The sequence below is a fragment of the Balaenoptera ricei genome, chromosome 9 (genome assembly GCF_028023285.1).
Source record: "Balaenoptera ricei isolate mBalRic1 chromosome 9, mBalRic1.hap2, whole genome shotgun sequence".
Taxonomy (NCBI): Eukaryota; Metazoa; Chordata; class Mammalia; order Artiodactyla; family Balaenopteridae; genus Balaenoptera; species Balaenoptera ricei.
The window spans coordinates 95118993-95135313 of NC_082647.1; the positions used below are offsets into that span (position 1 = coordinate 95118993).

General features: G+C 40.9%; 1 protein-coding gene across 2 annotated transcripts in view; it reads left to right on the forward strand.

Annotated features, from left to right (window-relative positions):
- The first annotated feature begins 1886 nt into the window (after positions 1-1886).
- Positions 1887-16321, forward strand: part of LHFPL3 (LHFPL tetraspan subfamily member 3) — a 597562-nt gene continuing 583127 nt past the window's right edge. For both annotated transcript variants that reach the window (XM_059934134.1, XM_059934133.1), the window contains exon 1: positions 1887-2331. In XM_059934134.1, coding sequence (XP_059790117.1) covers positions 1887-2331 — 445 coding nt within the window. The remainder of the gene's footprint in view (positions 2332-16321) is intronic.

The window sequence follows — 16321 nt, forward strand, 5'->3', positions numbered from 1 at the left end:
CCGAATGCCTTTTGGAGCTTTCCTTCCTTGGTCCCCAGTAGCCACCCCTCCAAACCGAACCATTCTAAGTGTTCTTACCTCTTCCTGCTAACTTCATGTTCCACCTGGTATCTCACGTGTCTCACTGTCCTATTAAGAAGCTGGGCAGATTGGGCATAATGGCAAGATAGTGTCAAGGAGCTTACGTATGTTTTTGCGTTATAATAAGGTGTGTGATTAAGTGTAGATTTAAGGGTCACATTCTAACTGAATTCTCTCCCTTCTGCTCAGAGAATTCAGCAGTCATATGGTTCAAAATGGCTTATTACCAAAATCTGATGCTGCTATTGAACATTCTGGTTTCACTGCTTTGAGTAGGGGTTACACGTTTTATATCAGAGTCAGAAGGAACCAAAAAAGTAACAAATAGAAATAAAGAAAAGAAGTTTGAAAGGCAGGGACTGTTAAAAGAGCAACAGAAAGACTGCAAAGTGAAAATATTAAGCTAAGGAAACAGCACAAAGTGCAGGCGTGTATAACAGCAATGCCACATGAAAATGTAAGGGGTTATATATGGATAATTCAGAGGAAATTACTCTGAAAAGAGCTTTCTGGTTAGTTGTGAGGTGGGGGAAATACCTGGACAAGGAACGAAAACAACTATCTGCTGTCGTCGTAGCATCCTTAGCGTCCAGCCCAGTGCCTGGACACAGAGTAGCTGCCAATGAATATTTGTATAAGAATTAGAACACTGGCCAAAATACCCGATGTTTTCAGAAAAACTATACATTTCGGTGACACAGTCACTTCTATGCCCCACAAGCCCCATCTATGGCAGGATTTGTAGGGAAAATGACCTGACTTAAAGGAAAGTATAGGGCATCAGTAGGCTACAGTTCATCTGGCTGCATGGGGGGGCGGAGGGGCGGGTGGGACGCGAAGAGGAAATAAGCTCTGCTGAGCTGGTATGAGACCACCCTTGAGGTGTGCCTTTTACGTTTTTGTCTGCCAGTTTCCTGCCCAACTTCTGTCTCCACCTCGTCGACCCGAGGCCACCGAGGAGTTAGCCGGGGGCGGTGTTCTGTGGTTGTCACCGGGAGTCTCTTGGGGCACCACGTCTCTTTTCCCTTGGCGTCTCTCGCCTTCACCTGCCGCGCTGCCCCTCGCGCGTCTGCAAAGATGCAGAGGTCGAAGCACGTTGCCGTGCGGTGCTTGAACCGCTCTCAGAACGAGCCTCCGGCGCCCGGCCACTAACACCAACCGGGATCCTGGGGTCGCCTCTAGGATCCCTGTGGGTGCTCCCGCCCCCTCCTGAGGTCCCCCCTCCCCAACTCTAGGCTTGCGTCCCCGGCCCACGCCCGCCACTTGAGGGTCGTCCCAGGGTCGCTGAGGTCCTCCGCGCCGCTGGGCTCGCGGCGTGAAGGGAGGCGGAAGGCGGGAACCGAGGGGGGGCGCCCGAGCTCGCGCGCCAGAACGCCCAGCGCGGGATTTGCCGCCTTCAGCTGCAGCAGCTGCAGCGGCGGCGGGAAGAGGGGCGGAGGGCGGTGAGGAGGGCTGCAGCCCGGGCCAGGAGGGAGGGAGGGGGGCCAGGAGGCTGTGCCAGGCGAGCCGGAGGGGTGCTCGGCGCTCCCCCGCCCTCCTTCCGGGAGCGAGGATGCAGACTCTGAAACTGGCGCTGCTGGGCTGAGGCGGAGGCAGGGGAGTTGCAGCGCGCGCGGCTCGGTGAGTGTGTCTCCTGAGCGCGGAGAGGTGGGGGGAGGCGGAGGACGAGGAGGAGGAGGAGGAGGAGGAGGAGGAGGAGGAGGAGGAGGAGGAGGAGGAGGAGGAGGAGGAGGAGGAGGAGGAGGAGGAGGAGGAGGAGGAGGAGGAGGAGGAGGAGGAGGAGGAGGAGGAGGAGGAGGGGGAGAATGCCCGGAGCCGCCGCCGCTGCCGCCGCCGCCGCCGCCGCGATGCTCCCGGCTCAGGAGGCTGCCAAGCTTTACCACACCAACTATGTGCGGAACTCGCGGGCTATCGGCGTGCTGTGGGCCATCTTCACCATCTGCTTTGCCATCGTCAACGTAGTGTGCTTCATCCAGCCCTACTGGATAGGAGACGGCGTGGACACCCCGCAAGCCGGCTATTTCGGGCTCTTCCACTACTGCATCGGCAACGGCTTCTCTCGGGAGCTGACCTGCAGGGGCAGCTTCACGGACTTCTCCACGCTGCCCTCGGGAGCCTTCAAAGCCGCCTCCTTCTTTATCGGCCTCTCCATGATGCTCATCATCGCCTGCATCATTTGCTTTACCCTCTTCTTCTTCTGCAACACGGCTACGGTGTACAAGATCTGTGCCTGGATGCAGCTCACCTCCGGTGAGTGCGCGCTCACCTCCGCGGAGGCGGGGGGACCCGGGGCGCTCGAGCCGGGGAGAGACGGGGCGGGGGGGCCGTGCGCGCCTTTGGGGGCCGAGCAACTTGAATCCGCTCAGGCGGGAGCCCTTGGAGGCCGGAATCCCCGGGGTTCCCCAGCCTCGACACCAGCGCCTCGTCCCGGGGCTTTCGAGAACCTCCAAAGTGTGGGGCACGCCACCCAGAGGGACGCGATGGAGGCAGGGCGGTTGCTGGGCCGAGTCCGCTACGAACTAGAGATGAGGAGAAAAAGCGGGGGCTCAGGGCGCGAGCTGAGGGACTAAGCAGGAGCTGGCAGCGAGGCGAAAAGCGGATTTGGAGTGATTGTAGTGCAGGGAGGGTCAGCCTGGTCTGTGGCTCTCTGGGACTGTTTCAGTCACGGCTTCTTGAGTGTGGTTGAGAGCTGGAGTGAAGTTGCTTGTCCCGGGAAGTTATAAAATTTTTATCATCCATCTGGAGGTGAAGAAATCCGAATTCCGTTTTGGGTTTTACCCTTTTAAGAAAAAAAATGTAGCTAAGAATGTTTCTTAGCAATTCCCCAATGTCACGTCTTCAGTTTGCTTCCTTGTCAGAGCAAAGGTCCTTCCATTTCATCTTTACACGGAGAAATCTTGAGGGAATCAAGATTTCTCAAGATCTCAGTTTTGGGGAAGTGGCTTTAGGAAGATGGGCAGAGAGGAAATGAAAGCTTGTTTCATTGGTATCTCTGATCACTCTTTGCCTGTGGATGATACATGGTTGCTAGCTGGAGAATATGAGAGTACTTTTTCTGAGCCTCAAAGTTACTTTTAACCCAGAAAGGATGGGGGTGCGTTTCTTGGTGGCTTTGGAGAACCCTGAAACAAAACTGACTCCTCTCCCTACCTCCCGTGATCCTGATTCCCTCTCTGCTAGCCACCTTGGGTGCCCTGCCTTGTAAAGGCAGACTCCATCCTCTGACACTTGACACCCTCCTGTTTTTGTTTTGATTTTATGGATGGTCTGGTTGTGAAGGGATATAGGATGTCTCAGGCAGCCACATTCTCATTTGTATTTTGTTTTATTGTTTTCTTTCTTAAAGGTGTTACCTTCAAGATTTTGTAGTTTTTCCTATGCCTGGGGAGGTTTTCTGGGGAGTAGGGCTTTGATCCCTGAGTTTACCAGAATGTTACAGGACGATTAAGTCCTGAAGGGTGCCGGACAAGAACATTAAGTTCATGATCTTATACTGCTAGTTTACTATAGGAGAAGCTTGTGGGAGAATGAACTTGTTTGGAAGTATTTGCTTTGTATTAAGTATGCCTCAGCTGGTTTTGATTTGCCATATACGGTGAACATGTGCACATGAGAGGCAAGAAATGTACACCAGTAGAGAACACCCCCCAAAAAATATACCATTATTCTTCTGAAATATGAGTTTTCTGCTTTTCCTTCTGTCCTTCCACCCCCAGCTTCTTGAAGCACCCCTCCCCCCATGTTTTTATATATAATGTTGTCTTTTATGGCCATTTCAAGAGCAGACTAACTTTGAGATTTGGAATAAATTCATATATTATTGTTGTTCTTGACACTTAGTGCTGGTTTGACTCTGAAGATAGCAGGACATTGAGGATGCAGATGATTTAGAAAAAAGAATTGACCCTGCACAGCTAATTTTAATTTTTCTAAGTTAAATGACCTATTTAGACTGGTGATTCAAATTAGATTCTTTTTCAAAGGTCTGAAAGTAATTTGCAGGTGATTTCTCAACATGTTGCAAGATATTTTATTTTTATGAGATTTTGTGCTCTAAACCAAAGTTATTGTTTTAAAAAGGAAAGAAAACTATCTTTGGTAAAGAATTACCATTTTGAAGTTAATACAAACTGCAACTAATACAATGTTTTTTTCTTTCCTCTTCCTGGAATAGAGCACACAAAAAACATTTATTCTGCAGTAGTGAAATATGATGTCATGTTTTCAGAAATTTGACATCAATATACTGTCCTGTTTCCCATATATCAATGTAAAATGTGATGATAGTCTTTGTAGTGATGAAGATATAAGGACATTCACTTCATTTTCAGAGAAGTCTAGATCCCTAAGTTTCTGGCATACTTTAAAAACCTTTATTTTCAATTTATTTGGTATTTTATTGCTAGGTAAACCACAGAAGGACATAATCTTATTAATTACTGAAGTATATTAATTAAAAAAGAATTGATTATGAATCAAAGTCAATTATATTAAGAGTTAAAGTCAGTTTTACAGATTTTTTTAAAGGATGGGATAAAGAAGGTATATCTGAAGAAAGTTTCGTTTAACGTGCTTTTCAGGTTTTTAAAGTCTTATGATACTAACAGTAAATTTAACATAATGTATTGTAAGTTACTGTCAAAGTTTAGTTTCTAACCTTTAGGCTATTTCTCTTTAATGTTAAGAAGACTTCTCATAATTTAAGTGTACCTAGGCCTCTCAAGTGTAATTTTCTAACTATTAAGATGAGACTTAATATGCCGTTTGCTTGAGACTGTTTAACCTTCATTGGAAGTCAAATGATTAAGTTGTGTATTTAGTTATCTAAGCATTTTACTATACTAACCTCGTATATCAGAGCCAGGTGGAATATCCCATATGAAATGATACACTAAGATGATGAAGCAGGAGACTTTCTTGTGGCAATACAACATCAAGAATTAGTCTTTTTATGATTCTGAACAATGAACTAGAAAAAGTACTTTATTTATTGGACCTGAAAATGATGTTGCTTTTTACCTAGATGTGCAAAGTGCACATAATTAATGGTGCTATTATGAACACTTGCCCTCTCCTTCGCGCTCTCCCCTCTGAATCATCATTAACCTCAGCGGAGTGAAACTACAGAATTAGGAGCTAATATGTCACACTTCTTCCAGATGTAATCCTATACTTAGGGACCATGCCTAACTTAAAGACTGAGGACAGAAAAATAATGTGTAAAATAAATAATAACAATTAGAGATGCAAAATTTCCCAAATTCACAAAGAGACAACTTCTTGAGAAGAAAAGAGAGATGTTTCTTCTTTCTGTATGATTTCTCTACTGAAAAGAAAGAGGTAGATCTGTACTTGTCAAGCAGGGCAATAAAGTACAGATCTTTTTTTTTTTTTTAAATCAGGATGGCAAGGGGATTTTGTCTTTCTGGGAGCTTGACTCTCTGCTTTCATGTATTTGTTTTCAAATCAGTATTTCAATCTGTTTCCAAGTCTATTAAATAGCCAAGTTTCATAAAGGTGGGATTTTCTTTGTTTTATTGACTATCAACCATGTCTTAAATTGTTTTCAGAAATGCAAGTTTTACCCATTATAGCCCAATGAAATCTTTTCTTTTTTTAATAAGCTAAAGCATTAAGGCAGAATTTAAGGTTTTTAGACATCCACCACAGACTTTTTCGTGGAAGACTGCAGATGAGGAGGTACTTGGTTTCATCTGTGAATAAGGGGCACCGGATCCAGTTAGATTTCCATATTTGGTAGGGATAAGATAGGAGGAGGGGGTTGCATTCACCAGATCCCTATCTCTAGTCATTCTGAGCGTGCCAACAGGAAGGGCCACCAAGATGGTGAGGCTCTATGGCAAGGGTTAAGGGCTGAATTGCTTAGTTACCTTCCCCGGCCTCCCAGCCTTAGTTTTCCCCAGCTCTTTTTAATCAGCTTGCTTTCTTAAATTTTATACCTTTGTCATTTAGGTGAGATGAGAATCACCTGAGGTAATTACTGCATTTCTTAGCCTGCAGGAAGAGCCTTGGTAATGTTATACCATTCTATCTCAGGGCACCTTGCTCTTTTCTTATATATCTTATCAGCATTTGAGATTACAAATGTGTTTGTTTGTTTATTTGTTTAATGTCTGTCTTTTCCAGTACACTGAAAGTTCTTTATATCCATGTCTGTTTTTCATATAGCATAGACGTCAAGATCATGGACACTGGAGTAAAAAGATGTGGGTTTGAACCCTGGCTCTGGTACTCATAGACTGTATGACTTAGGGAATTAATTTCTCTGTATGTAGTTCAGTTGCTCATCTGCAGAGTGAGCGTATAATTGTACTTACCTCAGGAGATTGGTGCAAGGATTAAATAAGCTAAGGTGTACAAGAGAACAGTGTCTGGCACATAGTAGGCAAGCAGTATAGTTGTGTTAGGTAGGGTTACTGTTCTTATGTTATTATTACTACTGTATCTTGGCACACAGTAGTACGTATATATCTGGCACATAATAGGTATTCATTTTTATTGAGTTAATAAAAAAATGCATGATTAATGGCATGAAGAATGAAAAGAGAAGGAAGTGATTTAAAATGTCCCACATGCCATGTTGAGAAGTGAATACCATATACTTTGAAAGCCATGATACTCATCTTTCTCATTGGTTTGTGGCATCAGCAGTAATTGCACTAAAGGAATTCTTCCAAAATTCTTTGATGGCAGTGGTTGTGACTTGACAGCCTAATTCGTGATGAGCTTATTCCCAAATGGAGGGTTTTTCTGATGCATAGGTAATGATCTTTATTACAATGCTAGGATATAATTAATTATATCTTAGGATTCAGCAAATTTTCCCTTACCTTTTAGTTTCTCATGAAAAAAAAAATCATGTTATTCAAAATGGAGGTTTTATGTAAGAATCAAAAGGTCAGGCTTTCTTTCATAAGAGAGGGGACTCCTGTTCCAGGTTGGGTTTCCTTGCACGCCTATAGGAGCAATCTGGACAGGAGAAGAGGATATGCCTTCCAGGCTTTCCTTTCTTCTTTCTGGGCATCAGAGCAGATGTGCTCTTCTTGGACGTGCAGGCTGGCTCAGATGGGTGGCCCAGCATGTGCAGAGCTCTGATGGGGAACTCTGAAGGGAGGACAAGGTCGGGATTTACTCAAGTTCAGGACCATCATCACCAGTTCTCTATTTGGCTGGTGCTGAGCATGTGAGAAAGTGAGGTCTTGCCTCTTGGAGCTGCTAATCCATCCTAAGTTCAGAGTTATGGAATGGCCCTGAAGAGGGGTTTTTCCTCTGCCAGAGCATTTCAAATACTCCCCCAGATTGCAGAGAAGAATGCGTACCCCCAGGGAAGGCAGTTTTCATTTTCTTACAACACATTTCACTTACAAGAATTTTCGATTTACCAAGCCAAACTTACAAGAAAATGATTTGAAATGAGAATTTAGAAACTTTTTTTTTTTTTTTTTGCTTTTATGTAGCATGACAAGGACTATGAAGAGATGTTGGAAAATATATTAATGTGAATATCAAATGATTTTTATAACAGTGAGATTTTAAGTGAACATTTGTGAAAAATAACAGACCCCATATAACCCATAGGTATATTAGGTGGTTTCTTTTCTTGGTGTGAGGCTCCACATTTAACAGCTTTTTTCCATTGTAAAAATGTTAAAAAGGTGCTTATATGCATTTATAAATAATATATATATACACATACATACATAAGCAGAATATGCTATCAGATGCTTAACATGAAAATGATTATTTAGTGATTGGTGCTTCTGTTTGGTGTGATGATATCATGCAGTAAAGAGAATCCAGGTGGCCAGGCCAGTATGTTACATTTTATGTACATACCTTAGAAATCTTAAAAGTGAGTAAAATTTTAAATGAAAAAAACCCCAAAAAACAAAAAACCCCAAACCCAGCAGAGCATACAGCTATAGTTGCAGCATGTGGCTCAGTGCCCTTCTGCGTGTGGTGTGAGGAGACAAACTATGGGCAGAGGAGTAGAGAGAACTTCAGATTGCACTGGCATGAAGCAAAGAACACTCCAGGAGAATTCTAATTTGGGGGCTTCATAGCATGATAACTGGGAGAGTTTTAAAGTGCAATTTCCATAATATATTTGAACCTTGGGGGTCAGCACCAACTTTAATTAATGTGATTTTTCCTTATAATGAGTCAACTGGAGTTTTTATTTGATATGAGGAAAGACCAAGGAGCTGACCTTTATTCTTAATAATAACAAGAAGATATTAATAATGACAGAAAGCTAAGAGGCTGGTTCACATAGCAAATAGTAGATAAGGTATTTGATGATTTAAACATAAAGCTGTTATGAAAAGTTATTAGGGCATTTCGAGGAAAGAAAGAAAACAACACCAACCTCCCCCAGCATCCTAAATGTTTACATAACTAATATCATGCAGCTCTCAAATTATGATTACGATTCTGAGAGGCTTGTACAGCACAAGGTCACAGCACCATCCATAGTTAAATTGTCCTAACTGTAATCTTGAGCACATTTCTCATTGCTTCTGCTAAAATAAAACAGAAGAATGAGTAGCTTGCAAGAGGAAGATAAATAATTTTTTGATCAATATAGACATGAACCATATCTAATTACTACTGAGCAGAATGAAAAAATAAAGCAAACTTTTCTGAAATGGAGTTGCTGGCATGGAATTGCCAGAATGGGTCTCTCGTGCCTGGATTCTGGTATCATTCCTAATGAAACCAGGTCTGCAGTAGTGTAGGGACTGTCTGTGTGTCCTTAATAGGAGAAAAGATCCTAAATGATAGGCTGTGTGAAGTTAGTCTAATTGCATGAAATTTTGAGATTATGACTTATCAATGAAAGGGCTAGTGGAAGAGTAGTGAAGGGTACTGAAATGAATAATAAATAGTTGTAGATCAGAAAAGAGGCCTTAGCTCAAAGGCAGACATGCAGAACTTAACTAATCAGAAAAGTTTCACACTAGAAAATGATGGCAAACAGGAGCTTGAAGGGAACTCAGCTTTGGCTTTAGTACAGAATGCATCATAGGCCCATTTACTTAAGTGTCTGGAAACTCCTGGGGCGGGGTGCTTTGTATGGCCTTTTCTTGGTTTCAATGAAGATCAAGAGTGAGGCTGTAAAAATCAGAGTGGGAAATGTGTATCATCATTGACAGGAGGCTCAGTATTTGAAACACAGGCAAATAGATCCAGATGTGAAGAATGACAGGGACATAGAAGAGTGACAGCAAAAATAAATGAAGTATGAATAGAGAAGAGATGAAGAAATTCAAGGTTGAAAAGCCTGTGAAATTTGATAACATCAAAAGCCCGTTGAATTTGATATCATCAATGGCTTAAAAATGTATTGACACAGGATAAGCAGAGAGCTGGAATATGCATTACAGTGCAAAGCTGTGTGCAAATCCCAATTATCAAAAAAGAAAAATTATGGCTCCACCCCCCCGCCCCCTGTAGGAAGTTGCAGTAGATTCTAAAATCAAGCTATACAAAGAGAGAGATGATCGAGTTTCTTGTATGGCAGATGCAAACATAGAGGACTGCAAATCCCTGATGAGGGCTCGAACCCGTGTCCCCTGCATTGGCAGGCAGATTCTCAACCACTGCGCCACCAGGGAAGCCCGATGCTACATATTATTTAACTCAATGTCCATGTTTTAACCAGTTGACTGGACAAGATGTAGTACTGACTAGTTAGCATTTTTAAAAAACCTTCATAGAGAAAGAATTGCTGTGCTGTAGCGTTTTACAAACCATGGTTGGTGACCCTTTGATAGGTCACGATATCAGTTTAGTAGATAATGATCAGCGTTAAAGCTTGGATTAAAAAAGAATAGAAAATGTGAATGCAATGCAGATAATAAGGGTTTTGTGAAAACTTTATTTCCTAAAATATTTACATATGTGTATGTGGACTAGATTGCAATGTATTGTTTACTATGGGCTGTATTCAAAATGTGTGAAAGATACTATTCCAGAGAAAAGATGATGTAGTATGAATTTAGAAAAATAATTACCTCTTGTTTGGAAAACTGTGAAAGTTTTGCACCAATTCATAGGTAATTTTGCATTAAAGGGTAGATTAGGTTTTTACCTATACTTAACTAAACAATTTGAGACATTTTTCTTATCTCACTTCCATTAATGACTTAATGCTAATATACCTCAGTTAGATTGTGGGTTGAATGAAAATAAGAATTATTTTTTCTAGATGTGATTTGATTGGCCATTTATGTGATAAAAATGACATGATCATAAAGCAACAATCTGTCTAAGCAAACATTTAAATAAGTATGATTAACCCAGTGCCAAGTGAATATAGACTCACAGGCTTTTAGAAGTTGGAGGGATATTAAAAATTATTTAGCAATCTCCTCGTTTCCTCGATAAAGAAATAATAATGGTAAATACTATTAAGCAACTACCATTTGCAAAAACCTTAGTATATTTAGTTTGTATATTTAACCTTCACAACAAACCTACAAGGTTAGAATTATTATGTACATTTGCATATGAAGAAACTGAGGCGTAAAAAATTGCTCAAGGTCAAAGAGCCAGTAAATGGTTTGAACCAAAATCAGACTCTCCCCCTGTCTGACAGAATATTTTGCGTCTGAGGCTGAGAGAAATTGTCTTGCCAAAATTACACCTTGATAGAGTTGAAACTAACACATCTGATTCCCAGTTCAGTGCCTTTTCTATCACTTTCTTTTGCCTCCTAACTTAAACCTGCATTTGCAACATTTTGTATCAACATGAAAGGAAGGATCTGGTATTTACAGGGAAAATATCTACATGTTTATCAGGCTTCCCTCTTCAAGCATACTTAGGTGTGATGAGGTACTCCTTGTCCTATCCTTCTCATTTTCATAATCTAGAGCCTGGGTGGTTCTTTACCCACATTGTCCCCTTGGTTATATCTCAGATCTCCTTGCTGTTATTCTTAGAGTGTGAATTCCTGTAGGAATATCTGCATTACTGGCTCTGTGTCCTCCATTTCTGCCCTGCATCAAATGTAGAAACATTCTTAATAGGTTTGCTTATTGATGGTAATGGTGAAGGTGGTGATGGTAGACAGGATCACCAGGTTACAGACACAGTTCCAGAAAGGGTAAAAATAGACTTGGGCAGCTTTTGGAGGCATTAGGGAACTGGGTGTAGATTTACATCTTGACTTGGCTGCTTATTGGCTGAATGATTTTGGCCAAGTCGTCTAACTACTCTTGACTTTCCATTTTCTTGATGTCATTTTTCTAAAGTTTACATAATTGTATTTTGGATACATAAAAAGAAGCTGTAGGTTATGGACATTAAAAACATATCATCTGCTAACCAAGTGTTGCTGTACCTTTACCAATAAAGTGAATATTAGGAAAACCATCAAAGACAGGGTGAAATTAAAGGAGGAAGCAAGTAGGGAACAATTATGGACAGATATCTAGAGTTAGATTTCCTCAGTATAATGAGACTTTAAATAAAAACACCTGGGACTTCCCTGGTGGCACACTGTGGTTAAGAATCCGCCTGCCAATGCAGGGGACACGGGTTCGATCCCTGGTCTGGGAAGATCCCACATGCCGCAGAGCAACTAAGCCCGTGTCCCACAACTACTGAGCCTGCGCTCTAGAGCCCAAGAGCCACAACTACTGAGCCCACGTGCCACAACTACTGAAGCCCGCACGCCTACAGCCTGTGCTCTGCAACAAGAGAAGCCACTGCAATGAGAAGCCCACGCACTGCAATGAAGAATAGCCCCCGCTCGCCGCGACTAGAGAAAGCCAGCATGCAACAACGAAGACCCAATGCAGCCAAAACTAAATAAATAAGTTAAAAAAAAAAATAAACACCTATGTTTTTTAGGATTATTGAATTAATGCATGTAAAACACTTAAAACTGGACCTGGCACACAATAAGCACTCAATAAACGTTAGCTATGATTGCCATTGTTGTTGTTATTACTACTACTAAAGAGAGCAGGGCGGAGAAGTGGTTAGTATTCAGAAAATTTAGTAGACAGAAAAATTGGACTCAGAATACACAACTTAAAGAACGATAATTTCATTTCACAACCTGTATATGCCAGACCTATCTCATTCTGAGGATCAAGAAAGATAATGGCTGTGAAAGCCTTTTAGAAACTGCAGTGTTATATAAATGCCATTGTGATTCCTAGAATAAATTTTGTACATTAGTAAGAAAACACCATATTCAGTTAAGAGTTTAATTTTGTGTTGACAGGGTCTAGCTTTTCCATTTTATTTGTCTACAGCAGTGACTCAAAAGTAACAAGAATATATTTTGGAGATAATGTTGAACTATTTAATAAGTTCAACTGAACTGACCTGAAAAAAGAAGCCATGTTTTGAAGGCAATGTGGACCAGACAATCTTCTGATTATGTCAAGACCTAAGCATTTAGGCATTCTTGTTAAGTTCCCCCTCACTGACAGAGAAATATTATCAGGTATTACCCTCTTCACAAAAGAAAAATTGAATATTCTCTATCTCTAATAACATCACGTAACAGGAACAAATCAGAAGAAGCATTTTATTCTGTGTTATTTTACAGGTAACTGTAATATATTGAAAATTAGGTTTCTCAATATGATATCTGTGAATCTTTATTTTTCCGCCTAAGTAAAGAAAATAGTGATTTAAGATTCTCAGATTTATGCTCAAATGAAGATTGTGTTGCTCTGTTTTTCATTAGCTTGTTAATTCCTTGTATTTCTTTAGCTCTTCTAAAGAAGGTTTTAAAAAAGCTCAACACTGTTTCTTACTAATAGTCTCCTTTCAGGTTTAAAGTCATCAGCTTATTGTAAAATGAGAGTATCCATTTGTTATGACTACATCTATGACTATGACCCAAACTGCTGGATTGAATAATGAACAAATGAACGAACATTCTCTGTTCTACGTAGTGTCAAGATCCCTTTTGTGGTGAATATCCAGAGTTGAGGCTGACAAGAGAACTTACTAAATAAGCATCCTCGATCAGACCATTTGCTTCTGGAGGTGCTGGTGAGCACTGCTGGGCAGCCTCCCAACTGCATCCTACAGGGCATGGTGAATAGCTCTGCTCTTGCAGACCTCTCGGTCTGCTGGAAAGGGCTCTCCAGCAAGGTGAGCTGGGATGGGGAAATGGGCCAGGATCTGTCCAGCTCTGGTTCACTTTGCTGAAGACCCCTCCATGCGCTGCAAGATGGGCTCTAGAGGGAGCTCCAGCCCTGTCATCTTCTCAGAACTTTCCTTTTTATAGGGTCAGGTCCAGAGTCATTTTCCCCCTGACACTATGTGTAAGATAGCATTTTAGAGGATGGAGGGTGGAGGATAAAATATGAAGGCTGAAAAAGAAAAGGCATTCATCCAAAATCCAAACAGTAGACGGGAACACTCATTTACCTATGAGGAAAAAGCCAACTCCTCCTGGACTTTTTTGCAGTTCCTTGCCTTGATATAAATTCTTTGAAATTACTCTCTGTAACTTATCTGACTTGTTAAGAGGCTGTTGTGACTTTCCACTGACCTACTGTTTTTAGAGGACTCATTGGATGGTCTTTCTCCCTTCTGAACATTTTGGCTATGGTTTCTCAGCTTGGAGATGGACACTTTGGAATAACTTGGAATAACTTGGAATAACTTGGATGGACACTTTGGAATAACTTGGAATAACTTGGAATTGGAAATCCCTGGCGAATTAGCAGGTCACTGGAGACCTGCTAATAGTAGGTTACTGTAGAATTCAAAAGAAGTCGAGGCATACAGAACTGCAGGATTCTAAACAGCTGTTTGATCTTGGTGGTCATGAACTATGCATTATGGTTGCAGGTTGCGTCTCTGTGTTACTGAACCAAACTTGGGTCCACTCACCCACTCGAAATAAAGCCAATCTGCTGACACCACGTTGTGGTGAAGGAAAGTGCAGTGCTAACTGTAGGGCGCCAAGCAAGGAGTTCAGGACAGCTACTGCTCAAAACACCTGAACTCCCTGATGGGTTTCAGCAAAGTATTTTTAAAGGCAAGGTGAGGGAGGGGTGTGCATGTGATCAGCTCATGCACAATTTTCTGATTGGCTGATGGTGAGGACAGGGCGGTGTCACAGGTTAACTTTATCAATCCTTAGGCGCCAGTAAGGCTGGGGGCTACGTGCTCATGATCATCAAGTAGTTAATTTCTTCCATTTGGCGGTGGTTTTAGCGTCTGTAAAACAACTCGGGAAATGTACATCAGATATTATTATCTAGGTACTTCAGAGAGGAGCTACAGCAGAGGGTGTGGGGGAGGGGTCTGTCCTGGGAAGATTCCATAGGGTTCTGCTTGGTTACATCTGCAGCAGCCTGAGCATGTTTTGAAAATTAAAAAAAAAAAAAAAAAAAATAAGTAGAATTGGAAATACCATTTCTTGGGAAACTTTAGGGACTTTGCAGAATTTAAAAATAATGTTTACAATAACTTAGAACATGGACCCCAGCCATAAGCAAGTAATGCTTCACATGATCAGAATGAAAAACTGGGCACCTAATTTCGTTACTAGCGCCTACCTACATATTCCAGTCCCCATTTCCTTAAACACAAAAGTAACAAAAAAGAGAATGAATGAGTGCCTGCTATATTCACACAGACCTTTCTCCACTGGAAGCCACTCAAAGAACACACAAATTCTGTTCTTTTCTTTTTTTTTTTTTTTCTTTAAAAAAAAATGGAACCTGAACTCAGTCTGGTTTCTATTTTGTCTCTTTGGGAACCAGAAGTACAGAAAGTTCTTTAGAGGAAAACTTTCAAAAAGCACACTTCCTGCTCAATATCAAGCCCTTTTTTTTCCATCTCGTGCTCAGAAAGCATTCTTTTTAATCCTCCTCAGATTTCCCCCTCATTAGCGCCAATGTTCCACTCTGCCCCCATTGCCCTCTAAAGTGTCTGTGCCTGAACAGACCAAGCAGAAAATCTGGAACTGTTTGGATATTGTGGTTCAATATAGCACACTAAGCATTGCTGTGGGGCCTCTCAGAATTTGGGGGCTGAATTTAACGTGCATAGAACAAAGGAGAAGAATTCTGCAATCAATGTGAGTTCATTTGATGAAGGCTGTTCCTTTCCTTTGTGTACTGTTAAAGAATTGATTTTTTTACAAAAGGTTTCTAAAAAAACCAACCTAATGATGTGGGAGGTGGTCCCTTTACACTAAAGTTTTAATTGTGATAGATTTACTCAGGAAATAGAATGTCTCATATATAATTTTTTCTCTCTAAGTCTCATTGGGATGTGAGCAGTTCATTTGGAATTAATTTCCAAATGTGTTAAACTATGACCTAAGTTTAGTGTAGAAATATGACGTATATGAAGGCAAGCATGAACTTGTACAATGGAAGATAAGGTGATTTAAATTTCTATTGTAGTTACAATGTTATTTAGACTAGCCATCATTCTGGATTTGTTTAACATTTGCAGAATGAATCATTGTTTCAGTTCATCTGCAAACATGTTATGAATAATATGTTTTATATTGTGTGTATGTGCCTGTGTGTGTTTGTGTATAGAGTTTAAAAACAATAATGACCATTTGTGTATCTGCTATCCACTTTCCTGATTATAACCACCCAGAGGTAGCCGCTTCTCTGAGTTTTGTGTTATTACCCTACATTCCTTATAGTTGTATCACTAACGTACATATTCCCAAGTAACATGTTGTTTAATTTTTGTCTTTTTCTGTTTTTAAAGGAAATGTTTTTAATATTTCACTGTTTACCATGGCATATACTGTAGATTTTTTTGGCAAATACTATTTATTAGGTTAAGGAAGTTCTCTTGTATTCCTACATTGATAAGAAGTTTTTAGATTGTGAATATATACTGAAATTTATTGAATGAATTTTTGTAGCTATTGAGGTAATCAAATGACTTTTCTGACTAGTATATATTGATGAGATGAATTACAATACTGGATTTTCTGATTTGACATATTGCATTTTTTAAAACAAAGCCAACTTTCACATACATTGTGAGACTCAGCAGTCTCTAATATTTTATTTATTATTTTTTAAAGTATTTTCATGAGTAAGGCTTTTGTTTTTTTGCATTGTCATACTGTCATTATCTAGTTTGGGTATCTGAGTTATGTAAGATTCATAAAAGTGTTTGAGAAGTCTCTTTCTTCTCTTTGAAAGAATTTGTGAACCACTGGAATTATCCGTTCCTTGAATGTTTAATAGAATTACCTTGT